This window comes from Acyrthosiphon pisum, chromosome A2 (assembly GCF_005508785.2).
Source record: "Acyrthosiphon pisum isolate AL4f chromosome A2, pea_aphid_22Mar2018_4r6ur, whole genome shotgun sequence".
NCBI lineage: Eukaryota > Metazoa > Arthropoda > Insecta > Hemiptera > Aphididae > Acyrthosiphon > Acyrthosiphon pisum.
Window position 1 is genome coordinate 107529146 of NC_042495.1, and position 16877 is coordinate 107546022.

At 30.4% G+C, this 16877-nt stretch overlaps 4 protein-coding genes across 5 annotated transcripts in view; 2 read left to right on the top strand and 2 right to left on the bottom strand.

Annotated features, from left to right (window-relative positions):
* LOC100574493 overlaps nt 1-4785 on the bottom strand; it is a 13680-nt gene extending 8895 nt beyond the window's left edge. The window contains exons 1-2 of the mRNA XM_003246342.4: nt 4218-4785; nt 3979-4089 (exon numbers count right to left, since the gene is read on the bottom strand). Of these exons, the coding sequence (XP_003246390.1) occupies nt 3979-4039 (61 nt within the window). The 5' untranslated portion in view covers nt 4040-4089; nt 4218-4785. The remainder of the gene's footprint in view (nt 1-3978; nt 4090-4217) is intronic.
* A 6245-nt stretch (nt 4786-11030) lies between these two features.
* On the top strand, nt 11031-11519 carry LOC107884491 (cellular nucleic acid-binding protein-like). The gene is made up of 2 exons (XM_016806698.1): nt 11031-11207; nt 11295-11519. Exons 1-2 carry the CDS (start codon nt 11031-11033, stop codon nt 11517-11519), a joined length of 402 nt encoding a protein of 133 aa, XP_016662187.1.
* Nucleotides 11520-12127: 608 nt separating this feature from the next.
* LOC100159614 (Protein FRG1 homolog-like) lies at nt 12128-14408 on the bottom strand. Its single transcript, NM_001161935.2, is given in 6 exon segments — nt 12128-12371; nt 12635-12837; nt 13142-13308; nt 13577-13702; nt 13767-13846; nt 14094-14408. Coding segments are annotated over 6 exon segments (783 nt in total). The 5' UTR covers nt 14153-14408; the 3' UTR covers nt 12128-12223.
* A 43-nt stretch (nt 14409-14451) lies between these two features.
* On the top strand, nt 14452-16444 carry LOC100161665 (protein sarah). 2 transcript variants are annotated; one of them, XM_008187635.3, is made up of 6 exons: nt 14452-14581; nt 14643-14935; nt 15047-15269; nt 15336-15509; nt 15572-15740; nt 15983-16444. In XM_008187635.3, the coding sequence occupies exons 3-6, from the start codon at nt 15057-15059 to the stop codon at nt 16108-16110; spliced, it is 684 nt and encodes a 227-aa protein (XP_008185857.1). In that variant the 5' UTR covers nt 14452-14581; nt 14643-14935; nt 15047-15056; the 3' UTR covers nt 16111-16444.
* The last annotated feature ends 433 nt before the right edge of the window (nt 16445-16877 follow it).

Genomic DNA, 16877 nt, shown 5'->3' on the forward strand with positions numbered 1-16877 from the left:
TTAAACTGTATTTCTTATTTTTTTTTTTTTTTTGGAAAAAAATGTAATATTAATTTTCTAAATTTTTATTTAAACTTTTTTTTTATATTGCCTATGATAAATATAGTAAATATCATAAGCTGTAATTCTGTATGCTTGTATTCGTTTTAAGGAAACAATTTATGTCTGTATGATATAAATTATTTCGTATTTGGTAAGATTATTACACATAATTTTACAGTATACCTGTATACCCATGCACTGATCTATAACATACAGATAGGTAATAGCGGAATAAAAAGCCACTGAAAAATCCCCGACCCTAGGAAAAATAACCCCCAGACTCCAATATTACTAACAACCACATGGCATTTTTAAAACGTAATTAGTGCAATTACTATATTATTAATATTTAATTACAAATATATCACTATACCTATATAATATAGGTATACTTTTCATTAAAAAATTAATATATAGTAAATAATTTTCAAAAATTAACAATAATATTGTTTTGTTTTACCGTTTACCTATTTGTTTTACCTGTTTTATACATCACGATGTGAAACAACATAATATTATGTTAATAGTTCTTTTAAAAGATTACTGATTTGGTACCTACATTCATTAAATCCTTGTAATAATTTATTTTATTTGATGTATCGATAATTCAAAATATTTTTATTTTATAATCTTTTAAATATTGTATCTACCTATATTAAGTAAAACTTGTAAAACCTACTTCTAATAATAATTATTATTATTAACATATCGTGAAAATATTATTAGGAGACGTAATATTTTATTTCGGGGATATAAAATAAAGGTATTAAGCAATTGAAAATTATAATAGATTATATAAGGAATAATTATATACTTGATTAAATAAACAATTGATTTTGTTTATATGATTTTTTTTTATATTTTTAAGTGAATGTAATGGGGGTGTGGGGGCTACAGCCTCCCCCTAACATTTCAGTCCTAGGTGCGGCACTGTATAGGGAAGTCTCACTAGTCTGTAATCATTGTTAGTACAATAATTACTAATATATTATATAGTAATATTAGTATTATAATATATTCTCTAAATATTTATTCTACACCTATTATAGTATTCATCTAAATTAAGTCTTAACATTGATTTTAGTATTTAGTAGTATAAGTATATAACTGTATAAGAAACCTTAAAAACAGTATTGTTATATAATATTTAATTTCACCTGCATAATAGGTACATAGACTTTAAATTGATAGTAGGTACAATATAAGAAAACCGACTCTACCTATAAGAGTTGAATAGTTAATGTTCGAGGGACAACAATAATATTAAATTACAGTTTTAAAAGGGGTGATTAAGTCTTTCAAATATCAAATAATTATCGATGTTTATAATTTTGCAGAGTAATCCAATATTCCCATACCATAAAGGTACCAATATATAGGTACGTTATTCTCCTAAAGTGGCAGATTTTAAAGAAGCAGTAATTTTTCATGAAGAAATTATGGTCAAATTAAACCGAATTTAAGTACAAGTACCTATATAATTATATTCAACCATAATAGTGACGTACGCGGTGTAGTTAAAACTACTCTGAAAGTCGTAAACATTTAAAAAGTATTTTTGTTGTAAGTATCTTTCATTCATTCCTGAGGATATTAGTTAGCTAGGTATTACAAGAGAAATAAAACTATACAATATTAGATACATGAATGCATACAAAAATATTAAGTAACAAATCGCGAGTGATGATGACTTGTACATCGTACATATTAGTTGATAATGAGAAAAATATAACTATGTTTAAACATAAAGACTTATTAGGAAGTATCAAAACAAAATATAAATGTAGTGAATACATCTAATTAGTGTATTGATAAAAGAAAATTATAAAACTAGAACAAAAATGTAGGTATGCAATTGCAACATTTTAATTTCGCTTTTATTACAAAAATACGAAAATGTTAGTAAATCCATTACCAGTTTACAACCAGAATATTGGGGGTTTATATTTCATAATGTCTGCATAAAACAGTTGTAAATAAGTAGCCGCTAATAATTTTAATTTCGATAGTATAAATCTTCCCGCCTACATAAACTGACGGGTAGACGGTATAGTGGATACTTCCGTTTCAGTTCGTGAACATCGGTAGATAATATTTTACCAGCCGAAGGTACTATAATTTAATTATAAATATGAAAGCAATGATAAATCATCGCAAGATATTATAAATTTATTTTATAATGTTAATTTCATGATTCATTTTTTAGATAATAGTATAGTTATATTATGAGAAATTGTAAGTAATTATATTTTGAAGTCCTTACACGATTATTAGTAAAATATTATTGCTAAGCTATATTCTATGATCAACCAATGACTTTGAATATAGCTACAGTGTAATATATTGAGTTATTAATATAACTTAGCTAGGTACCTATAAAGTATAAAGTATCAATGTTTAAGTTAATATTTTTATCATGCAATTCTAAGTAATAATGAAACACGATACCTACCTCGTGTAGTTTAAGTTTCATTATATTTTTAGTTTATTTATAAAAACTTAATTGTATGTAAAATATACATTATATTCAACTTAAAATTAATAATTAAAAACAGAAACATATATATTAGAACATATAGTTTAACTGTTTAAGTGTTTGTACTTTAATACTAAATATATGGAATAATTAATAGCTTAGGTAAGTGTATTGTGTATGTATTATGTACCTATATACATAAATATATTAATGTATGTATTATAGGGTGTACTGTACCTATCATTAATATTAGAACGTATAGGAGTTATATACATTCTTTATTCTTTATTTTCAATTTATTAATAAGTAACAGTTAAAAAAGAGAAACAGTTTATACATTTAATAAAATATTTATTTTTTTAAACTTTAACGTTTAAAACTGAATCACGTAAATTTATGTGAATAATTATTTTAACACTATCAAACTGTAATAATAATACATACCTATAGCTAAATATAGTAAATAATTATCAACCATACAGTCTACAGGTAATATTTGAAGGCCTGCAATATGTACTTAAGCATATTTTTAAAATAAATAATATAGGTACCTTACCTACCTAATTATAAATACGGAAGAGGACATTTATTTCTCAAAATCAAAACATAATATTAATCAAAATAATAAATAATAATACCTATTCTTTAAAGGTACACTGTATATTGTATATAATACATTGTATATAACGATAAACCGTATAATGGTCACGAAAAAGTAATGTTGCGTGTTAAATGTGTTTTAGTTTTTTTTTCATAGCTACTAAGGTCAATTTAACATGAACCTAGTGTAAATATTGATTGTATAGCTTCATGTTCCCCTAACATCTTGAGTATAGTAAAACTCCATTAAGATGAATGGAAGTATGGAAGTCCCAGACATTTTATATAAATTTTAATATGTATGAGCAGTGTTGACTTTTGCACAATGTACATACCTATACAGTCACAGACTATATAAACAATGTACTATATATTATGTAGGTAGGTACTCCACATAATATTGTCTCAACTCTCAAGAGTGCGTCTATTCATTTTGTTTACTTAATGCAACTGTTTAAATAGTTCATTTTCAACTGATATTTATGCTAATGATTGTTTACATTTTTTCAAAGCAGATTTATCACTGATAAATATGATGTTTTTAATTGCAGTTTATATAATATTATAGAATATATGAACATAATTAATTTGAAAATAATTATATCCGTAGCAGCAAAAATGTATTATAAAGATTTTACATAAAATAACAAAGAGCCGAGTGCAGTCAACAAAAACAAATGTATAAAATAAAATATTGTAAAATGTAAATACAACTACAAAACTACAATATATAATAACCTTCGCTGCAGGATATGAATAAAAATATCTACAAGGATATAAAATATCTAACAAGGACTGAACAATAATTTATAAATATTATGAAATATAAATATGTAAATGCGATTCATAAGTATACTTACCAACGGTTAGACAGGACGTAATATAAAACGAGTTGAGAAATGTGTTTCCAGGATCAATCATGTTTTGCTTTTTACAATTTAATCAAACATATCTTATGCAAATGCATACATCTGAAATGTAATAAAAAAATATTTGATTATTAATATAATATTGACCTATTGTTCACATATATTTCAATATTTTATACCTATATTAAAAAACATTTGATAAATCATTAAGTTCTAATGTTTTTACTTACCATAATAGTTCAAAATTCAAATTTTCGCGCGGTTTCACTTTTTGAAAATCAGATCGGCGGGAATAATTATAATATTCATTATTAGTGATTTATTGTGAATTAATTATTATTATACTCATAGTGCTATAGACATGAAATAGGTACTACATATATTTAACATCTCATATAATATTATATAAACTTAACCTATGTTTGAGTAGGAGCTATGATTTGTCTAAACCTATATGTAGGTATTTAGATATTGCACTAAGACATTAGTCTTCTCGTTTCACACGTCATAATACAATAGAATATTATGCGTGTTTTTTAGACGCATTTCGATAACGTGTGTAACAATATAATCGGAGGTGGGGCGAGGAAAGCACATGGGTGATTTACTGCAGTACCTAAATTATACATGTAGACGTATATAATTATTATTTATTGTATTGCACGAGTAATAAAAAAAAAAAACGGAAAAATAAAAAAAAGCGACGCGTATATTATGGACATATCGACAGCACACGCGAACGCTACATCACGACTGCAGGATAATATGAATGGACGCCGACGAGCCGATGACGGTCACAGAGGATATTCCCAACCCCTATATGCACCGCGTATTATATGCGTGTGCGTAACTTTTCCTCTTGGGGGTGTATTCACCCTCGTGCAGTGAGGGCGCAACCTCGCGGACCTTTGCTCAAACTTTTATCGACTGGACGCGCGCACATTGAACACGCGCGTTTATTATACAATAGACATTATGCTGCTGCAGGACAGCCGTCACTCGGGTTTTACGATCTTTTGCCGCGCGGATTCATTTCCACGGCCAATACTGCCCACGTATATGTCGTACTATACCCGTACCTAATATTATCATATACCTACCATGGGAGGGTATAATAATTAATGGGTGTATCATATATAATATATGTGTAGGTAAATAAGTAGGTTTATGAGCAGAGCTTGAATTTGAAAAAAAAAATTTGAAGCGACATGTAGAAGTGTAAAAAAAAAGGTGGGCAAGTGAATAAAATTCTAATATAAACATTCAGTGAAATTTTCAAGTATCTACGGTCATTGTTTTTTTAATTACAACAAAATAAGAAAATCGTTATATGAGAAATCGAGTGAATATCAAATGTTGTAAAAATAATTTCAAACGCTAATAAAAATTTAATTTGACTTTCTTGTAGACATTTTTTTTTTTTGAAAAAGGTAGACAAACGTATGAGGAATCTTGTATTACATTTTTAAATCTTAGATTCAAAAAGAAAATTTTTTATGAATTTCTAACTCAAAATAATTTGCAAATTTTCGTCATTTTTACGTGTTTTGTCAATATTTGAACTTTATATGCTTATAAAAAAAAATTGTGACTTTTGATTTTTAATTTTTTTCATCTGCCTTTGAAACAATATAATAGGAACCTTCTATTAAATTTTCAAGCTTTTTTAACCAACAAATAATATTTTATTGATATTTATAGAAAAAAAAATAAAAAAAATTGAAATTTAAAATGTCTGTAAGCAACTCAAAATAAATCAAAATATTTGGAAAATACTATGGTGTATAGAAAATGCTGATATAAACATTCATTCAAAATTGCATGTACCTTCGGTCATTTTTATAAGAGTTGCACCAAAAACCAAAATCGATATTTTCGAAAACAAATTTTGTTTAAAAATTCCCGTTTTTCCTTAATTTTTCTTTTGTTTTGCACAGAACTTTTGAAAACTGCTGGAAAATTTTCACTTTTGACTTTTTTACAGAGGGTACGCTAAAATATTTATACAAAAAAAAGAGGTGCGCTCCCTACCATATTCAAGCGCAGATATATAGGTAATAGTTAGATAGGTAGACATATACATAGGTATATTTTTATGCGGGTGCAGACCGCAGGGTCGTCGCTCGTGCAGGGTCCCCAAACATAATTACTTATTTAATAATACTGCTGGCGAGTCGTTGTAACTTGTAACTCTTTGAATATTGTTAAAACTTTGATAATTTTTAATTTTAAAATGAAAAAGTAGGTATAGGCACCACTATACTAGTGGCGTCTTCAGGTCAATTCAACATTTTAGTCCTTAATACCACTTTGCTAAACAAAAACTTAACATCTACCTATATGCTTATAATATACATATATTTATACATATATTTGATTTTTGATGTTTGTATCAACGATCTGTATAATCAGTGTACAAACAATTAAGAGTGTCGGTGCCGGTGCGTTTTTTGGTACAAAACATGTCTTACAGGAAAAACTCTCACGACCTGTAGAATTGTCAGATTTCGTTAATTTTTTTTTTATCTTAAAATAGAGAACATTTTGTAGGTCGGATCAAAGCCCGATTTTGAAAACTATAATTATAGAAACTGGAATATATGCATTTTAAAAATGCATAATATTTGTCCTTTTTCAAACGTATTTTTCTACTACTATTCAAAGTAAAATAAAAAATCAAGCTTTAATCCGACCTATAGAAACTTCTCATCTTTCAGATAAAAAAAAAAAATAACAAAATCCGACAATTCTACAGGGCGTGAGAGTTTTTCCCGTGAAGTAATTTTCGTTGATATAATACACCGTATCGACCCCGTCTAAATAAGTATCGAGCTGTAGATTAGTGGAAAAGTATTATAATTAAGGCAATAACTAAAATATAAAATATAATATTCAAATAGCATAGAAATTTCGAAAATTGGAAATACTGGCACCGACACCCTTAACAAAATGTATAAAATGTATTTATCTATTAGCAAACACAGAACATTTTAAGACTTATGGAAGGGCGGACGTCCCCTTTAAACCCTAGGGACGCCCCTGATACCTACCTAGGTTCTTCTGAATTTAGCCTACGGATAAAATATTTAACTGGCACGACTAAGACATTGCACGTCACGTATAGGTATTTGTTTTTCTCGGTGTATATATGTATATTATAATAATAATCGTATAGACCATGATAATAATATAATATAGCTCAAGTAAGCTCAATATAGCTTCAGTAAGTTGCATTCACTACTCACTAGTCACCATAAAATCCATAAAAATTAAGTTCCGATCTTTTGGTTTTTACTCGCATTATTTGTTTTCTTTTAATGTATAGTTGAATAGTAGAACTATAATATGTTGTTAAAATTAAAAAATGTATATTACACGAGCCTGCAAGTATAGAAAACCATTGATCAGTCCCTATATTATAATTACGGTCATACTGCAGTTAAGTGTGAGTAAGTATTGGCAATGATCGATCGGCGATCAATGTATAATTTACAATATCCTATATAATATATATATACATCATACGTTTAGTAGATATATTATATAATTATATAGGTATTATAAATTTATAAATACCAAACCCAAACAGTATGTCAGCATTGGGTATAATATTAAATTATGTAGTAGCTATATAATATTATATTGTATTATTCGGCGATTGTAAACTGTGCCCAAGGTACAGGTAAACACGAAATAATATATGTAAGCTGCGCCCGGGTTTTTATCAAATGTAAAAAGGTGACATATTATTATGTAAACTGCGCTAAGCTTTTAAAATTGAACAGCTATATTTTTGCAAAATTAAAGAAAATTACAGAATTACTAAGATAAAATTATGACTATCTTTAATTTATATTTACTTCGTTAAATTAAAAATTGAAAAATATATATAATCTCAAAAAGAACAATATTAAGACAAAAAAAAAACATATTGATGATATATATTTATCAATTGGATATGACCACTATTATATTTATTAATTAAATGTTGTAACGTTTTGCGTTTATTTTTTGTTTTAGAATTTTGGTATTTTAAAGGGTTCATTTATACTATTTAGTTGGATAATATGTGTTTCTATTTGAACTTCATTTAACTTTTCTAAGAAAATGAAAATATTCTGTGAAAGTTGATTCTGCTGATGCTTGAGCCCATATTTCAGGTGAATACTGAGCTTCTTCACTTATATATACATCTACCAAATAAATTCGGGCGCAGTGTACATTATACCTTTTTAACATAGATAAAAATTCGGACGCAGTTTACAAAAAAAAGGTAATTTGGGCGCAGTTTACCGTTTACTGTCTCTACGGTTTACTTATGGTTCCAACTTAATTAGTTTTAAATTTAAATATATTATGGCTATACTTGACTTTTTTCGTGATTATTTGGATAGATACCAAATGATGTATAATACAATGTATAATATAGGTATTTATATACCTACCTACCTAAGCTGTTTATTTGTGTAGATAAATAGTATTACAATACTAGTATTTATAATCAATGGTATTACGCACTTTTTCAAAAATACCAATACCTATTTTCGCTTACTTAATATGCCTCAGTGCCCGAAATAATATATTGGATATAGGATAATAATATTCACCTTTTTACATTTGATAAAAACTTGGGCGCAGTTTACATATTACATTTTTACACTTGATAAGAACTTGGGCGCAGCTTACATGTATTATTTCGTGTTTACCTGTACCTTGGGTGCAGTTTACAATCCCCGCACATACTGCATGCATACCGTAGAGCCTGATTAAAAAAAAATATTAAGATCAATACGTTGCACAATTTAAATTGGCTGCATCCGAGTTGGGTACGGGATTATTTTACTATAGGTAATAATACGCTAATTGGGTCCATTTTCGTTCCCATTTTAAAAGACTTATAATCTATTGTCTATGATCTATTTGACTATTTAGATTTTAGACCAACGGTATTGTTAAAAATGTTTTTTCCAGTTAGAATTTTACAAATAATTATGATATAATAATAGATATGTGTAATAACAAGAAAAAATGTTAAAAAGGTGGGTAAGTGGATGTCACTCTGCTGTACAGTAGGTTACAAGTGGGTCACTGTAAAGGATGCGCTGCACATGAATTGCGTCCCGAAATCCCTTTTCCACATGATTTGCGTCCCAAAGATATTTAACGACTACACGAATTGCGTCCCAACCATATTTAACAACTATATCATATAATTATGATCATAATTATATAAGTCGGTACCTACATTAAATTATGATGTATTGATATTACTTATATTATAATCGTTAGTAAATATACGATGTAGTATTAACCACAGATGATTTGATTATCATCCTGATCCCGAACGTTCGTCTCATAAATATTTACGACGTTTGAAACTGTTATAATACTTTTATGCAAATTTTATCGTATTGTTTCCGAAAATGTTCGAGTCTTTAAAACATTCTGCATCCGCTTCTGTAACACTGCGTACTGCAACAGATTTCACGACGATCTAACAATGTAACATTGCAATTAATATTCTAACCATTTGTATATACGCATTAAATGGTTTTAATATATTCAGTGTCAATTTAAGTTTATATTAATAACGCACACTGGCATTATGATTGTATAATGTAGTATGCATCTAAATGCTTTTCATTACGCACTATGTTTCTTTAAGAAATTATAATCTTATTCATAGCTGTTTATTTGTAGACATAGGCAATATTTAAGTCTTAAATCTTAGATTACATAGAAATATATACCTAATGGAAAATCATGACCTATGTGGCTATGCTTGTATATTTTATCATACTTTTAATATATTACCATTTACCATATAACTATATATACAACTAAAATAGAGTAGAGTAGAGCCCACACCCTACAAAGTAGTCAACAGCTATACGTCCATACCCCCCCCAAGGACCCACCTTGCCGTGGTGTGGGGCTCACGCCCAATACGGGCGTGCCAACGGGTCCGCAAACCCGACTGTAACCTTAACCGGTCGGAGTCGGAGCACAGAGAGCCGGTCCTTACCTTCATTGGTTAGGATCGGCAGGTCCGGTCCACCTGCAAACACATGCAAACGGACTCAGAAGACAACTGTAAATAGTCCCCCTGTCAGTAGGGTAAAAATGACAGAAGGTCATTGTAAACCCAATATGAGTAAAGAAATTGGGAATATTGTTACTCCTCCAGGGAAACAGGATGTCCATGAGGCGGCAGTGGTGAGTGGACCCGGGGTAACAGCAGGATCCAACGTAACGGGCTCACATCAGACAGCCGTGAAGAGCAAAGAGAAGTTAAGGTCCCACGAAGTGAGGATGATGAAATTGATGAGACCAGCGACCAAGATTAGGGAAACCACGTATATGAGGTATGGGCTACAAGTCATACCTACCTGGAGGAAATAGGTACTATAGGTGAAGAGATGCTAAGTTTCTCTTTAAAAACGAAGAACCTTCACCGCGAGACGAAAGATATGTGCATCAAGCCTAAACAAAAGATATATATAGCTATAAGCCAGCGGAAGGTACGCATGGAAAGCTGGCGACAGGATCTCCGTCTCTCCTATAGCCTACTCGCGACGAGTCTGTTGAACACAACGAGTACTCCCATCAAAAAGAAGGCTCCCGTCAAGGAAGCGCAACCAACGGCGAATAGGAGTGATACAGAGACCTACACCCAAATCAGCGGCGGTACCCGAGGAATTGGAGCATCAGCCAGGGGACAAATATCAAGTGTCCCGAGCTGAAGAAGAAAAAGGTGAAGAAGAGACGAAAAAAGGAAACCAGACCACCTACCCTCAAGGCTGACAGGAAAGAAAACAGGAAGACAAAAACGAGACCAGAAATAGTAGTAATTCGCCCTGCGTCAGGGCAAACGTTACGCAGACGTCGCCAAAACGCTCAAAGAGCGTATAGATGTTGACTCCCTGGGCATCACCATTCGGGCCATGAAGAGGTCAAGACTAGGGGAGGTGGTACTCCAGCTCCAGAAAGGTCCGAGCAAGTGTCTAGCGGCGGAAAAGCTGCGAGACGCGGTCTCGGTAATAATGGGCAAAACAGAAGTGAGATACGAGGCAATGGCAAGTATGGTAACCATAAAAGACCTCGAGCCAGAAACCACAGAGGAAGAAGTGTTGGAAGCGGTAGCAAAAGCGACGGGGTCCACCTCCAGCGCTAAGGTGCTTAGGATTACCTTCACTCACGATGGATGCAAAACGGCTGCGGTAAGGCTAAACAGCCTCGCCGCTTCTTCACTGGCAAAAACGGGCCGTATTACCATAATAGGGTTAGTGAGGTGACGCGTCGTGCAGAAAGCAGCCAAAACGAGGTGTTACAGATGCCACGATTACGGCCACATCCGAGCCACCTGCAAGGGCAAGGACCGGACTAAGCTGTGCATGACGTGCGGAAAAGAGGATCATAAGGCGAAGGACTGCTCCAGCCCTCCAAGATGTGTGATATGCGAGGAAAAATGCCACGAGGCCAAGAACTACACGGGAAGCGCAAGATGCCGTTGCGGAACCAGCACGAGATAACCTTATTTAATTAAGACATTTATTTTGTGCGCCGAAGGCGAATTTAGAGGGGATAGAGCCCCTCAAATTTGTATAATTATATAGTTGTAAGGCTGCAACCAGGGGGATTGGCTCTGTACAGCCGCCAAAGTTGTATGTTGTAATTGTTACACCCTCCTTCTACGATTTTCAATGTAAAGAAAAAAAAAAAGCTATACGTCTATACTAAATTTTATAATTAAAATTATATTATACCAATCATCTAAGTAAATAATGAAGTTACATTTAACTGTTCAAGGATGCCACACAACCTTAGGTTTATTAAGTCGGTCTCTTATATGTAGACACGATGGAACATAGCAAAACACATGCACACATATTGTAAAATTATAGAGAAGTGGTTTTAGAGCGATGACACCTAAATAGCACATATTATAAGTCAAATTAAACAATATTTTGAGGTTTCCTTTGATTTTATAAATAGTGTTTTATAAGGGTTAATAAGGATAACTTTTTTAGAAAAAAACTTTTCAAGATATTATATAGTTGCAATATTTCATTAAATTTGAACTTTTAAAGAGTATAAAAATAAATAATTTGACAAATAATTTTAAAAGTCCATAAGAGTATTTAATGTAAAATATTGTATTTAATTATAAAAAATTACACTTAATTTTATACCTATTGCTACATTTAAATAATATAATTAAAAAAATGTATAGGTACTATTTACAATATCTGTCTGCTTTTGTTTTTGCTCTTCTGTCTAATAATGATTCGTGTAATTTTCCTTCTTGTTGAGCTTTTTTTAATTCACTTCTTTTTCCTTCGATCATACGCATCTTCTTATCTTGAAATTTTTGGAACATTTTTCTAATAAAATAATAAATATGATTATAAAACAATACATTTGGATATGTTTTTCAGGGTAAGTAATTCTAAAGCAATCAGCCACAAGGTTTAGCGATATCCAAAAAAAATTTAACGTGATATTGAAAGATAAAAATATCAATGAGAAAAATTTTAAATATAAATTTAACTGTTTATTTATATGATAATAATTGATTAAAATATGTAGTATATATTTATTTAGATACTATGGGCATAAAGAAATAATGAGAATGCTTAGTACTTACACATAATTTTTTTCTATATCCTTAATATTCCCTTTCTTTTCGTCCAATTTATCAATCGCTTCTTCTGTATTTTCAATAGCATGAAGTCTGACTTTAACTAATTCATTTGGACCAACAGTTCTATTTTTTGCAACCAAAGAGTCATCTTCATCTCGTATACTTATAAAACATCCAGTTGAAGATAGAATTGCTAATTTGTTATCCTGTAATTTATCAATAAAATAAAAGTTACATCAATATTTATTTAATTTAAATTTACATACCTATAAATGAAATTATAGTTTTATATTATTTTCAATATAATTGACAAAGTAAAAAGTTTGAAACTAAAATAGGTGTGTTTGATATTTTCAATAGTTAGGAAAGAAACAATATTCTTTGAAGATCTATTGATCAAATAAATTATTAGACTAGAAAAATATATTGTTAGTTTAATATATGCATAATTTAGTAGTATGATAAATATGTTAAATTATAATAATTTGTAAATTATTAAAATTTTATTACTTGAAAAATTGGTTCAAATTGTTCTAGTGGTCCAATGGCATCAGATCTTCCAACTATTGTTCCATCTTTATCAACACCTAAATACTTCCCATATCCAGACTTTAAAGCAATTCTTGTTTCATTGACAATAATAGCTGTTAAGATTTCTTCAGGTAAAGGACCGTCACCTATAAAATAAATAAAATAATTTACTTTCCAAAATATATTTATTTATTAATACTTTTTTTTAAACACTAGGGGTACTTAATCTATTTTATAACATTTAAATTTAAGAAATATATAATAAATTTACAATAAATAAAAGCAATTTATAATTAGATGATCTTTATAAATTAAAAATGAACTAACATCCCATTCCAATTTGGGTTCTAGGAAAATAGAAGTAACAAAGTCACACTGCCATCCCACAAATGAAACAACTGTATGAGTACTAACCTTCATCATGAGGAGGACCTAGTGTAAACAGCCCATTGTCCATTGCGGTAACATAGGTCTGAGAACCAAATTCAAGAGCTACTGGTCCTGAAATTTCGCTAACTAATTTAGCCTCTGCCCAGTTTCCTGTAAAAAAAAAAAAAATGTTTCTTTACGATATCACAAATTGATTAATCTTCAATGTAGGTACCATGGTTAATTTTTTCTTGAATTTCTTCAACATTAATTTTTTCATCTTTATTCTTAGATTTGTTTTTTTTCTTCTTCTTCCTGAAAATAATTGAATGGATTTTTATTTTATAATTATGTATTTTTATATTCATATTATACACATAGGTAATATATAAAATTATATTCTTTTTCGTGACGCAATAACAATATCCCAGTTTACAGTTTATAGTTACACACTTGAATACTTTAAATTATATAGTAGAAGCACCTTAAATAACTAAATAAAAATATAGTCTTACAGAAAAAGTTTTTAAATATTATCTGAAGTATTTCGATTTTGACTTACTTGACTTTTTCGTTTTTTAATACCAACTTGGACACCCGGACTTTGTTGTACTCGGACATTGTAACTTGTTACCCGATTGTGAAATAAAGTTGAGAGATTACAATGATAACGGAAACGCTATAATATTACGTCAAGTAATAATACATTAATATTGTCGTCCATAAGTTCCAGAAAACTAAGCAATGTTTGCTATGCACATTACGTACATTTTAGGGATGATTATGAAAATTGAAAATTATATAAACATTGATAATAAGAATATGATCCATGATCTTGTTCTGTGCTATGGTGCTACGGCCAACGGTAACAACAACTATAGATGGATCAGCTGCAGCCTGCGGTGATACCCCAGCCAGCTGGCGGCCTGGCGCTAGAGTTATCAGTGATGAGCAAAGTACTGCGGTTAAGTCCCCTCCCGTCATCATTTCCAAGTGTTTCGTGGTATACATAAAAAGTTCAGCGGTTCAGCACTAATCAGTAATCAGCAGGTCATTAGCATTCACTGGTGTCATCTTCTTTAATTATAACTTATTTTCTTATTGCTTATAGATAATCTCTCTTAAGCCCCGACTGGACCCTCGACGTGTCTGGTGGACGTCCCGTCGGCCATCATTAGTCACCACGACACGTTTCGATTACAGGACGCTGATAATTGACATTTCACATAACAAGTAACAACAAGTGTTGTTGTAAATCGTATGCGTAAGGTGTAGTTGAAAACTGAATAAACATTACTGTAGTGACTTCCAAGTTCCAGTTCAAGACAGTATGACGAACGTTTAAAAACAGTAATCGTACATTACAACGATAACTTCTTGCTGACCGTAGTGCGTAAGTGGACGGTGAGTATCTCCTCAATTCGATGCTACTTACGATAATACTATAATATTATTTTGGTAGTTGTGCTTGATTTTTCTTTTACAAAAAATTGTATTGAACAATCGTTCATGTAGTGCGCATTCCATGATGGTGGACGAACAAAAAGAACTTGAGGATCGAGAGATCATCGTAAACGAAGTTGATGGATTACCCAGTTTACTTGATGAAAAAAATGATTTATACAAAGCCGTGACCTCTGAACATTCATCGTTAGATGATCTAAATGATGAAGATTTGCCTACATCGTTAATTGTAACTAATATCGATCCTGCAATTTTTAAGGATGACGATCTTAAGGTTGTATATTATTGCTTTAATAACTGTAATTTATTTGTTGATACTATCGTTACAATCTCTTTGTAGAAAGAAATGGAAATGTTGTTTAGCCGGTTTGGAGAAATCATTTCTGTACAATATTTCCGTAGCTTCAAGCGCTTAAGGGTTAACTATGGCACTTCGGTATCTGCTGCCACTGCTAGAATCCAGATGCATCAAATAAGGTTTTATGACACAATAATCAATTGTTACTTCGCACAGGTAAATTTTACTTATATTACATTATAAATAAAACATTAAAACAACATTCCAATCTATTAAAGCCTGTTACACCAATTGATGCGGCAGACCAACACTTACAATTACCGGCTCCAGTAAAACAGTTTTTAATTTCACCTCCGCCATCACCACCGGAAGGTTGGGTACCTAGAGCTGAAGGAGAGCCTCTTATAAATTATGATTTACTAGCTGCTATAGCGAGCCTCACACCCGGTAATTAGATAATATCATTTTGCTTCATGTATACTTACATATATGTAAATACATGTATGATTAAAAAGAAATTTATAATTTATATTTAGTAACCAATCATCAATACACCATATAATTTCTGTAACTAGCTAAAATATTTATTTATATTATAGGTATATAAATATCTGTTAAGAAATTACTTTACATTTTTATTATATAATATCTATTTAGTAATTATCTAAATAAATGTTTGTGGGTTTCAGGTCAACCCCATGAAATCCATGCTGCAACCGATACTTTACCCGGCATTGTTTTACATGTGGCTGAAGGACATGAAAATATTAAAACATCGGTTTCTACAATTCCTCATACAAGGCTACCAGAAAAATAAAATTGTGTTTTTAAATGTGTTATTTCTTATTAGATATTTATGTATTTTTAATAATATTTTGTGTATTTTATTTGATATTTCAATACTTATCATTACAATTAATCTAAACATTTTAAATTTTAAATATTTTCTGTAGTGTTATTATTTTATTAGAACACATTATTTAAAATTTTTTTCTCAAAATGGTTGTATGTTTGACAAAATCTCTAATCATTCTAGTATTTATTTCCTTCAAGACTGTCAATAATATTACTTAATAACATACATTTTAAGTTTTTAATACATTCATAGTGTGTAAAATATGAATAATAATAAAAAATGTGTAAAAATGTAAGTATATGTGTTTCTTATTTATTCTCATAATTTATTACTTTTCAATACGGAGTTTGGCTTGCTATATTATTGCCACAATGAGATAAAAGCTGTATAAAATAATATTTTTTACATGAATTCTAAATACCTACTAACCAAATAAAAATCAAAAACGGCAAATTATGTTAATGTTGTTTTTAGGGTTCCGTACGGTAAAACGGGACCCTATTACTAAGGCTCCGATGTCCGTCCGTCTGTCACCAGGCTGTATCTCACGAACCATGAAAGTTAAAAAGTTGAAATTTTCACAGATTATGTATTTCTGTTGCTGCTATAACAACAAATACTAAAAATCCTAGAATATATAATATAAGCAGTGTTGCCAACATGTTTATAGCTGATTATGGTACGTAACGTTTCATGCGCGAGTCAGACTCGCACTTGGTCGGTTTTTT